The sequence below is a fragment of the Lissotriton vulgaris genome, chromosome 4_1 (assembly GCF_964263255.1).
Source record: "Lissotriton vulgaris chromosome 4_1, aLisVul1.2, whole genome shotgun sequence".
Lineage (NCBI taxonomy): Eukaryota > Metazoa > Chordata > Amphibia > Caudata > Salamandridae > Lissotriton > Lissotriton vulgaris.
The window spans coordinates 1871563403-1871576085 of NC_141691.1; the positions used below are offsets into that span (position 1 = coordinate 1871563403).

The following is a 12683-nucleotide window of genomic DNA, read 5'->3' on the forward strand; positions in this document are numbered from 1 at the left end:
CCTTTTGCGCACCTAAGTCTAACACAAGTTCACAAACTGCTTAGAGAATCGGGCCCAATAGGAACAAACACACAACGTGTTTGCTAAGAAGCAGGTTTGAACAGGGAGTCATTTTTTTCTCAGTCTAATATTAAAAGAGTGCATCTTGTAATTGTTAAAACAGTGTAGTTAACTGAATTTTAAAGAATAAATCAATTTTATTTATAGACTTACAGATATCTTGAACCGCAGCCTGTGGGTAAACTGTTATTCTGTGCAGGTGCTTAGGCCACACACCAACAACTAAAACATATAGTCGCCCTCATCTTGCCACAAGGGAACTTATTTTTGTGAAAACAAGCAGTTAAAAAAACATGGTATACATACCATTGGTATGTGCAAGCTGGAGGGCCTCCTTGCTGTCCTCGAGATTTCCACCTGTAATCATAAACTGAAGTAGAGAACATTACAGGCATTTCACAATGTGTGCCATCAAAAATACTGATTGAGGAAAGGCTCAATAACAGTTAGAATGCATCTTCATCCTTTCCAAATGTTTATGACATATCTAAGCATATTTTTGGTGATTCAATAATTAGTTTATTTAGTCCAATAGCTAAAAAATGTTAGCTAGCAAATATATTTTGCCAAGCAGTTCAGATGTGAGCCGTGGGGCTCTGTTCTGGGGAGCTAGGATGCTGCAGGCTTTTGTCGTGGGTCACTCACACACTTTTCTACAGTACTCTATGGTACATCAGTGATAGCCATCAGCAGAAAATATCGCGCTACTGTGAACTGAAGGTTTTCCATGTTGCTTTTTCTCAGACCACTAAGCTGTTACCCACCCATCTTTTTCCATACTTCTGTCCCACTTAGCACACTCTCTCCCACCCATCTTTTTCCATACTTCTGTCCCACTTAGCACACTCTCTCCCACCCATCTTTTTCCATACTTCTGTCCCACTTAGCACACTCTCTCAGGGTCTTCTCTGCCTTACATATGCTCAAGGTTGATACAAGTAGGCCTGCAGACTCCATGGGTGTCCGTTAAGGGTGCGTCGCAGCATAGGGGAGGATCATACCCTGCAAGGTCACAAAAGGAAGGGCAAATTATAAAAAGGGGGAGGAACCCTCCTTCTTATAGTGGGTGGGACGACCACAAGAGAACAGCCATTGGGGGGACAGCATTCCATGGGTGGGGCCTTGCAGAGATAGGCCAATTCGATCAGCCTTCGGAAAGGATGACAGTGGGGGGCAGGGGATCAATGCTATATGTAAACCCAGTGATTAACTGCCACCCTCCTAAGGTCTCCTCGCCTTCTCTTGCAGGTAAAACAAGATTCAATGGAAAGAGTAGTGAGAGGTCTTCCTGAAGTGTGAGAGCTGGGTTGGGCAACAGGGCTCTTTCCTGATGTCCCCTCGCCCTTCCCTGCAGGCGACTAACACAGGTGCCATTGCTGCTTACCCCGGGACCTCATAAAGTCCAGAAACAAACCATCAAAGATAAATAGGGCCCAAAATCCCTCCCTCTTAGGATAAAGCAAAAAAATTCGTAACCCTGTGAATGAAAGAGGACGTGCTACCAGCCATTTTTTGCAGAAAACGATTGTTGGTCAAGGACAAAGTGTGTAAACCCTTTATAAAGCAATCAAGGATGACTCTTAGACTTGGGGATTTTGGGACCGGTCGATTTCCTTTGAGATTTTAGGACTAACCTTCATGATGTACTCAAGCTGAATTGTTCCAACAAAACAAATCCACACTAAACTAATACTTGTGTGTGTCATTAGTGCCATTATTTTACAGGGGACAATTCAGTGTTTCATCTGGGACTATGTTATTGTGGAGAATACAAATTAACCCAACCAGACAGCAAGAACTGCAGTGTGCATGGCATATTAGGTGAAGGCATGCCTGTCCCGATGAAATCCCATGATTGGGTCAGGCATGCCTTCACGCAATACGCCATGCACACTTCAGTTCTTGCTGTCTGAGTTGGGTACGGGTTAGCTTAGCTGCTGCACTAAGGTGGCTGAGGCTTCCACTTTAATTGAACTTCCTCAAGCCAGGGCATGGAACTCTGCAGAATTTCACTGAGTTTTCCAGTAACTCTGGGAAATTCCATGGAGTACAACTCTGCAGGCTCTGCCCAGGGTTAGTTAAGACCCATAATTCCACACAATTTACCAGGATTAATGAACTCTCCTGAGGGTGTTAACACCTACCTTTACCAGAGGGCAGTAATGCTTATAGAATAATAATGAGAAAAAAGTGGGATGCAAGGGAAGTGGAACCCCATAAAATATAAACAAAAGGTATATTTATGTGGAAGAAAAGGGCACACATTTTTGCCAGGAAAACATTTGTGTGGCCTGTCTTTTATAAATATTACACAGCTCCTTTGATCTACAGTAAAAAAAAGAAACACATTTACAGCATTTATGGATGTTTTTAACAACACTGGGAGCAGCTTGATATGTCATGATGTACTTTCTAAAACCGACGCTTTATTGCCACACATATAGCCATCATAACGTCTGCCTCTGCATTGTAAAACGTAAAAACAAGTGATCCTCATGTGGATTACATTACTTGGTGAAATCTTTCATGTATTACACACTATTTATTATGGCGCTCATCCTGAATGCCACAACTGGCCCTCCAGGTATAGCATGCATGCATCTCTCACCTAATTTTAAGATAAAAATAGCACCGTTTCTTGCTCATAGAAAAACCAGTGGCAGAGGAAATGCTCGTGATCACGGTCATGTTCACGCCTGTGGGAGATGGCATCTAGCATTCCAGGCTCAGTGCCACTTCACTTTGGTGATGCCAGCAGATAATGAGAAAACTACCTCAGCAAAAAGGAAAATCAGGCCCTTTGCAAATCGTAATTTCAGCAGGAAACCGATTCCAGATTGGGTGTGCTACTTTAAATAAAACAGTTTGACATTTTTGTCTCGCACAAAAACAGGATAGATCCCAGCTCCAGTAATTTACGCGCGAGTTTCATCTCACTTCCCTGCGACAGACCTTTGCCGTCGTTTTTGAGAAGATCAGGAGCTATACATCACAATTTCAATAATACATTTATGTTCAGTCAATAAAGAAAGGTTTTGATCAGTTTTGAGGGGTTTAGTCTCATTAAGAGTTTAGTACGTGTTTCTATTTCTTTTTATTCCATTAGTAAAGAATCGATAGTAAAAATACTGGTTTGAACAAATCATCAATAAGCAATATAGCACGTTCCATAAAGGAAAGAAATACCTTTTATAAAGAATAGGGAAAACGTGGGTGTTAGTAAGAACCCATGAAGAGTTCAAGTCCGACATCAGGAGTGAGAGTGAGTGTGAAGCTCAAGATCCATTATGCAAAATCAGCTGAACGACCCTTTAAGAGAAGTTCCCAAAGCAAAATTAGTCATGCAGCAGCAGTTGCGTCTGTAATCAACAAATCAGGCAGGGTTGCAAATCAGCAATCAGCCATCAGCTTCACGCCACTTCAATCAGCTTCAATGCGGGCAAATGGTGTAGGTATGATATGGCTGTAGTGGGTGAGGGAGAAGAAGCGTTACCTACTCCATGTTACGTTATGCTAACTTAATTTATAATTCGCACAAGTTACCCCGGAATAGGTATCTCGGCGCAGCTCAGAACATAAACAGGTAGGCCAGACTCTTAGACCGCAAACAACTCAGACTTTAGAAATTTGCTGAATTTAGAATGATCAGTACATTGACATAGGTAAAATGGGAGCTCATTCCAATAGAAAGGGACTAAGTAGGAAAATGACCTTCCACCTGAGTGAGACTTTCTTATCCAGGGGACTGTAAGCAGGACTTTGTCACTGGATCTTAACGGTCTACTTGGCTGATAAGCAAAAAGCTATGAAGACAGATAGCTTGGGCCTTTGCCACCTGAGAACTTGTGTATCAGACAGCAAATTTGGCATCCAATGAAGAGAGCGTAAAAGAGGATAAGAAGCTGACCTGAGGGGAAGATTAGTAATAAGACGTGCTGCAGTGTTCTGAACCACCTGCAGTTTATTTATCAATGTCTCATTGATGGAAGCTAATAAGGCACTACGATCATCTAAGCAGCTGATAACCAATGCCAATGCTTGAACAAGTTCTTCCTTGTATAGTGTGGAAGGAGAGTGAAAAAACGATGTAACATGCGCAACATATGAAAACAAGTCCCTATGGTGTTGCGAACCTGCTCCTTCATGAGTGCTTGATCAAGTCGAACTCCTAGATTTTTTACAACCAATTTCGGATAAGGTGGAGCGCCCAAATCCGAGGGCCACCAGTCTAGTGTCCAGAACTGTTGGGCCTTACCAAAGAGCATACTTTTGGTCTTACTGGCGTTTAGCTGTAGACAGTTTTAGGACATCCAAGTCGCAATGGCTATCATGCCAGCAGAAAAGTGCACTTTTGCACTGATCAAGTCTTTACTAAGTGTGAAACTTAACAGTGTATCGTCAGCATATGACAAAGGTTCAAAGCAAAAAACTCTGCCAATTTTAGCAAGGGGGCTATATAAATGTTAAAGCGAGTGGGGCGCAAACAAGAGCCTTGTGGAACCCCATTACCAAATTGTAAAGTTTATGATTCATATGGGTCCAATTTAATCATCTGAGTACAACCCGTTAGAAAATCCTTGAACCGTTTTAATGTTGTGCCGTGGATTCCTATCTCCTGCAATCTTTGTTGCAGTCTAGGATGGAAACCATATCGAATGCTGCTGAAAAGTCCAACAGCACAGTTGGAGTATTCACGTCAAGAGAGCATCTTATTGAATAAATAACCACAGTTAAAGTTGTTTCAGTACTGTGCATAGGTCTAAAGCCCGATTGTGATGGATCAAACAAGTTATTGGTTTCAAGATACTCCATGTGTTGAGAATTTATTTGTCCTACCAGAAGCTTGCCCAATAAGGGAAGCAGAGAACTAGGTTGATGATTAGAAAAGCCCATAGATGGAAAATTACCCTTTATATTAAATTGGAAAGCCTTTGCTGCTTTCCAAACGAAAGAGAACTTTTCTGTGCTGATAGACAGTTTAAAAAATAGAGCATATGGCAGGCGAAAGTGAGAGGACAAGGCTGCCAAGATACTAGGTGGACAAATGTCCAGCAGAGGACCTGATTTGGCCACTGCCAATACTTAGGAATACTCTAGGAACACACATTAATATAAACAGCTGAAGATAATGTTGCAATCCTAATGTCTCTTCCTGTTCCTTCTCATTGACTTTCTCACCAACTTTTAAAATCTTGAAACAAGCTTTTAAATTAAACTACACAATGAACTTATGTAAAATGAAACATTAGCAGCAATGAATATCATTCAGCACCACGTTTCTTAATTATACATCGGAGAGGAAATAGGTTAAACCATTAACATTTTATAATCATGCATTGTATTAAACGTGAGAAAGAATATGAAGTCATTTTACTCAATGATAAAGTGTTTGTAGCAAAAACATTTCAAAAAGATTATTGCTAATCAAACATTTTCTCTAAAGCACCAGGATGTGATGCTTTAGAAAAACAAATATGTCAGGATACGGTCAGGTATCAGGCATTTTGTGCATATCTCAGCATATTCAGCTGTGCAGCAAAATAATTAAGTTTGCCTTAACACTTTTAGGCCTTGTACTGCTAAGTATCTCTGAGTACTGCGAAAATGCACATTATCATGTTTTGTCAGTAGTAAATAAGTTGTACGTTAATATTGCACATGCCTCTTTACTATATTATTTTTTACTTTCTAGTAAAACTTTTCCAGGTGCGCTGAGCTTTAATTAATAGGGGCTCACAATATACGGTATTTGAAATGTTTGACTATTTTGACTAGCAATAAGATTGTTCTACATGTTAGAGTCCCTTAGATGGGATTTCCTTTGAGGAACTTTTGTGCTTCCCTCTGTCTGTCACATTGAAGGCTCCGGAAATATCTGGTAAACAACAAATGTTTTAAACAGCAACTTTATTTAATGCAGAGACTGTGTATAAAAGTGGTGAGTGGGTTGAGGTAAAAGCTCATGAAGATAGGCGAGATTATGGACTATTATGAGACGCAGCAATTCACGAAGCGGGCTGTGAATGGAAAGTGGATGTTCATGACCATATACAAATGTGTGCATGCAACACAGTTTTACAGACTCCTGATCTCATGGGGGCACGAGAAAAATATCATGGCTGATGTTGTCCTTTAGTCATCTAGTATCGAGATGTCCACCAAGTTTGCACCAGTCAGCCGACGGAAACCTACCTCCAACAAACAGCTACACCAACTATATTACTGGGTCTTCTATGGACGTTTACAGAATGTGGGATTGGAGATGAGGAGAAGGTAGCCACGTCTGATAGACCTTCTTCTGGTTAATTTACACTATGTAAAAGAGATACTGCTCTCTGATCTCTGGCAAAGAGACCCTTTGTGGGGCCCTATGAGGAGCAATGCCCAAATGATGAGGCATGACATCCCTAGGGGTGAGTGAGGGCAACAAGAAATAATCTGTAGGATTACCCTCATGCTCATGGAGCCATCATTTTGGGATATCGTCCGTCTATCTCCCGCTTTCTTTAACCTTTGCTTTCTTTACAAACAATACCTTTGTGTTTGACATTACAATTGCTTCCGGACCCAGGTTCCTGGGCCTTTATCTGCTCCCTGCCCCTCCCCCCACTCTCTTTTTTTCTTTGTGTTCACTGTACGGCGGTTCAGCCAAGGGGCTCATACTATCCTGATTACTTTCCCTTTCACATTCACACAACAAGCTTAGCACAAACACAACATGGATGCCAACCAGGGCTTGAGTTTTGACGAGGATGTTGTGGCTGGGATTTTAAAAACACTTCACTGTTGGGAGCAGATGGTAGCACACCAACCTGTTGCTTTATTTTGACAATCCACAAGATTGACCTTCTGATGACTCGAGATGTGGAGGCATTATACACCAACATAACATAGGATGCCACCATCAAGGTAATCAAATCTTTCCTGAGAGCATAAACATGGACGCAGGGTCACCTATTGATTTCATCATTGAACTTGCTACGGTGGCACTTAAGAACAACTTCTTCAAGAACAAAACCCAGGTATACCACGAAATGCAAGGGACATCAAAGGGCAGCACATTCGCCCCAAGCCTGGCTTGTCTCAACATGGCATCTTTTGAGGACCAACACATTTTTACAGACACAAACCCTTTCAAAGAAAACATACTGATGAAGAGGAGATATACTGTGGAAGGGTGATGATATAAAGGGTCATGAGTTTGGCAAATGGATCCATATCTTGAACCCTTACTTGAGGTTCACTCAATCTTCCTCCGAACAGGCAATACCTTTCCTGGATTTACAAATCTCCCGGAAGGAGGCACAGCTCTGTACGAAGACATATAAGAAGAACACCAATTGCAATAGCTTCCTACTCTTTGAGAGTCAACGCCCCAAAGCCCTACAAAAGAATTTGCTGTATGGTCAATTCCTCCGCCTCCAGAAGAACTGCAATTTAGTGAGAGAATACATACGACAGACAAGTGGGATTGCTCAGTATGAATCTGTCTGATAGAAACCTTCCAACCAACATCATCAGACAAGCTGAAAAGACAACCAGGAATAACAACTGTGAAGCCCTCCTGGAAACCATTACATAACCAACTGAAGATGTTATGACGTGTGTAAGCACATTTGACCAGTACTCGAATAAGATCCAGCAGATCATATTGAAGCAGGAGAATATTCTGAATACCGATATTCGACAGATCCCACGACCAAGGTTTGCATTCAAGTGCACCAGCCACCTGAGAGACAGAATACCTTAAGGGCCCTTCCACCAGTGACAGGCACTACCCTTGTGGGATCTGCAATATATGTCCTCTTACACACCAGTATAAGAAGATTAAGCTCAACCAACACTTCATCTGGACACAAAGGGGCCATACGAACTGCAACACAAGGAACTGTGTATATTTGATGACCTGCCCCTGTGACCTCCATTACTTAGGAATGACTACAAGGGTTGTAAAGATTCGGATCATGGAACATCAAAGAACCATCCAGTGAGGACGCAACCCCACCAAGATGTGTAGACACTTCATTGACCTCAGACATTCTCCTGAGGACCTAACATGGACCATTTTAGAGGCTAACAATGTGGAGTGTCTCAAGTCTCTTTAGGAGGGAACAATGCTGGGTGTTCTATCTGGCACAAACAAGATAGGTCTTAATGATGAGATCCCTTGGTGTGAGCTTTGACATTCGTTATTCCATCATCACACACCTAAGGGCACTCCACTGAAATCTTCGCCCTGGGCAATTTTTGATACTCGACTAGGAGTATACCATACGGCCTATATGATTCATCAGACAATATTTCTATTATTTGATTACTTTCCCTTGACTTTACATCACTATACATGTGGGTATGTGTAAATATATCTGTCTCTTTTATCATAAACACATGATATTTTTCCTTTAGCAGTCACCCCTATTGCTGGCTGACTGCCAACATAACATGGTATTCAGTGGCTTTTGTTCCATCCAGGTAATACTGGTATTATAACACCCCCATTCTCCCCTACACATTATACTAAAAGATACTTTGATGTTCCCCAATCCATTTCAAGATGGCTGCCAATATATGACCCGGTGCTGAGTGGTCTAACATACAGACCAGTCATACACTGATGTTAGTACTTTCTTCTCGGCTCTGTAATATGGGGCGCCTACTGTGCCCATTGGCACCTAATTGGTACATTCTCCCTCAAGCCATACTTCCATAACATTCGACGTGCCACCTGGAAACCTTTTCCAAGATGTCCGCTGTCATTCCTGTACCTCGGGACGGTACTTCGTCTAGTCCTGCCCCGAGGCCAGGATCTATTGGACCCACCCAAGCCGCTCTCGCGGCTGACACCTGATCCCCGTTTCGGATCAGCACACCTGGGAGCACTCATCCGATCACTTCATATACTGGGACGCCTCCTCTGCTCAGACTCTATCTTGGGAAGGGGTGGAGGTTAGGTCTAGGCTTTAAATGCACCGGCAATATGTGAGTACACTTCCGCAAGGCTTTTATGTATTTTACCTTATGCTTGGCTCCCAAACAGACCCTTTGATACCTAATGATATTTGACCCCATTTTTTCTAGTAAACAGCAATGCGCTGACCTCTGCATCGACCAATGGGGAAATTGTTGATTGTCGCAAAGAGCAATTCACTCCCTTGTGAGATACATAGGAGTCACACAACTTTCCAAAGCGTGACAACAGCATGCATGTGTTTCTAAGTGTTGTTGTGCTGTGTGTTTTTTTCTTTATTTAACCTTATTTCTCTGAAGCGCTGCATTAGCGAGGTCAACTTTGATTGATCACACCTTTTTGGGCAATGTGATTACTTCCAACGGCATGTGATTATCTACAGGTGAAGACAATTTTCACTGGCATTTCCAGGTATCCATTGACACATCATATGAGATAAGATGTTTTCAAATTTTCTTTAGGTGGATGATCATAACCTATCTACAGTAACTTCTGGTATTTTTACTAATGTGGAATACCTACATCACTTCATTGGTTTGGGGTGGGCTGTTCACCCGCTTTTGTTCTGGTCCTGATGAAACACGGTGGATCCGTTAGGGACCAATAAGGCATGAAACATGTTGACCTAAATTACATTTTCTCGCACTCATAGCTACTAGGGAATGTTACGTTCCCCCAGTAGCTTGAACCAATTTCTTTGGCTCTTTCAATCCTGCCAGGAGAACCTCCACATTTAAACAGTTTGTTGGTATCTCCTAGACAGTTTAATTCTTTATTCTTCCCACCTCGGACTACCCTACACACCCATTACACCCTCGCACACACACCTTTTCATCATACGGTAAAATAAAAAAAAAGATCTCTGCCAAAGTAACCTTTCGTGGGGCCCGTAGGGCACTGCAGTGCCAGCCAACGCTAGGTGTGTGTGTGAGGGCAACAAGAAATAATCTGTAGGATTCCCCCATGCTCATTGAGCCATCATTTTGGGATATCCGCCATCTATCTACCTCTTTCTTTAAAGTTTCCTTTCTTTAAGAACAGTCCTTTGTGGTTGACATTACAATGCCTTCGGAGTCTGGGTACTGAACCTTTATCGGCTCTCAGACCCCCCACTTTTTACTTTGTATATATTTATTTATCCTTCTGAAAATGAGCAGAAGTAATTTGAATAGCTACAGCATATATGCTGATTTTTAGGTTAAAGCCACACTCTCCACAGGTTTATTATCAACTTTTGAGGGACATCTAGTGCTGACCAGTAAAACTGCCGCTTAAAGTAGGAATTTCAAAGCTTTTGCATTTGACTTGTGAGGGACACCTAGTAACCAATTGTGGAACTGCAAGTTCTAAAAAGAACATCAATGCATTTGCGTATGACATGAGGGACATCTAGTAACTACTGGTGGAACAATTTCTGAAAGTAAGAATTTCAATGCTTTTGCATCTGACTCAATGACACCTAGCAATGACTAGTGGAACTGCAGCTTCATGCAAGAATTTCAATGCTTTACATTGAACTAGAAAGGAACACCAAGTAACGATTTGTGGAACAAAGCTTCATTAAAGAATTTCAATGCTTTTGCATTCGAATTTTGAGCGACACCTACAGATGACTAGTGGAACTGCAGCCTCATCTACGAATTTCAATGCTTTTGACTAAATAGCAACACTTAGTAACGACTTGTGGAACTGCAGCTTCATGAAAGAATTTCAATGTTTTTGCATTTGACTTTGAGGAACACTCAGTGACAACTAGTGGAACTGCGGTTTGATGTAAGAATTTCAATGCTTTTGCATTTGACTTGTGAGGGACACCTAATGATAACGTGTGGAATTGCACCTTCAAGAAAGAATAGCAATGTATTTACATTGGACTTGAGGGACACATAATACTGACTATTAAAACTGCAGCTTTCTGTAAGAATTTCAATGCTTTTGAATGTAACTTGTGAGTGACACCTAGTAACCACTAGCGAAACTGCAGCTTCATTTAATAATATCAATGATTTTGCTTTTGACTAAATAAGGACTTAAGGAACTGCAGCTCTGTGCAGGAATTTTGAAGATTTAGCATTTCACTAGAGCAGAACCTCTAATGAAGACTTGAGGAATTGCAGATTTGAATATCTATCTATCTATCAATCTATCTACCTATCTTTCTATCTATCTCTATATAGCCCAGTGGCACTCGCCACTGGTTAGTTACAGTTAGGCCTGCGTTTCCATAGAAAAAGCATTTTTGTTTTCCTAATAACTTTGGCGCAGCTTGATGAAACTTCACGAAACTTTCTACAAAAAAGTCTCATCCACCTAGCTCGTTCCTGGAACGTTTCTGAGGGATAGTCAGGAGGGGGGTGGGGGGAGGGAGGTCAAGAAAGAAGAGGGGCTAAAAACGCACTTTCTCCAATTAGTTTCCATAAGAACATCGAACAGCGATACTGCAAAAACTTCTGAATGGAATTACACTACATTTAGGACAAAGCTTAATCCTGACCCAGAAAGGGTACTTTTTGTAATTTGATGTAAATCCGTTCCGTAGTTTTTGAGCAATTAAGGCTCAAATACTTGGTATATATCACACTGTGGATGATCCATGGGGCTGATAGATCTCAAGCTGAGATCTGATTGGCTGCCACCACATCAACAAGGAAGTAGTGGCAGCCATCTTAGGACTTGGAACTCAGAACAAATCCTAGAAAAAGAGTTTTTAAAAAAGGCATACAGGGCAAGGTAGGATACCGTAACCCCTAAGGCCTGGTGGCCAGAGGCACTTCATATGGGGACAAAACAATGTTTTTTCTTTTTTTGCTGCACGTTTGCAGAGCATCCACAAATTTGCACCAAAATGTAAAAATAAAAAAACCACAGGCCTGCACGTTACGAGGTGAAATTGCAAAAAATCTTATTTAGGGGAGGGGGGCATACGGACCCACCCTCTCTGAGCATCTGGGAGGCCCGGGCGACTTGAACCCAAGAACCCGACATCAAAGGGAAGGAGAGAGGGTTGTTGGGCCTCCCTCCCCAAGCCTGAGAAGGTCATAGAGATCTCCTACCCAGGGATGAATACGAATGAATAGGGGAGGGGTGCACAGCTCCCCTCCCTGAATAGGTGCTGTGTCTGTGTAAGTAAATACATCGGCCATCTTGGGAGGTGTAAACAGTATTATCGACAATTGGTAACTAGCGTTACACGTATGATAATCGTCATTACATCCACCCAGTCAGGAGAGGTCAGAGGAAGAGCTAGTGCAAGAGGATGAAATCAGAATAGAGGGAGGACCTTCTGGTCAGACGCCGGCACAGGCCACCCAGGCCAGCTCCCTATCTTCCGCAAGTTCGTTAGAGACAACCCCGGACGCAGGTTTGTCACAGGTGGGAGCTCTTCTTTTAAGTCTTAGAGAGGATTTGTTGACAAAACTTGATCAGAAATTTGACACATCCGAGGCTAACCAAAAAATCATTCATGATCAGTGCGCCAGTCTGGAGCAAAAACTGGTGGATATCAGCAAACGCACTGAGGTGCTGGAGGAAGATGTCAGTTTCTTAAAAGGAGCCTCTCAAAGACATCAAAGAGACATTGAGACACTAAGAGCGCGAAATAGAGACCTTCAGATGGATGTAGAAAGATTAGAAATCCACTCAAGAAGGAACAACC

General features: G+C 42.0%; 1 protein-coding gene across 1 annotated transcript in view; it reads right to left on the bottom strand.

Annotated features, from left to right (window-relative positions):
• Positions 1-12683, bottom strand: part of TATDN1 (TatD DNase domain containing 1) — a 221603-nt gene that overhangs the window by 89229 nt on the left and 119691 nt on the right. The window contains exon 4 of the mRNA XM_086966195.1: positions 367-430. Within this exon, the coding sequence (XP_086822321.1) occupies positions 367-430 (64 nt within the window). The remainder of the gene's footprint in view (positions 1-366; positions 431-12683) is intronic.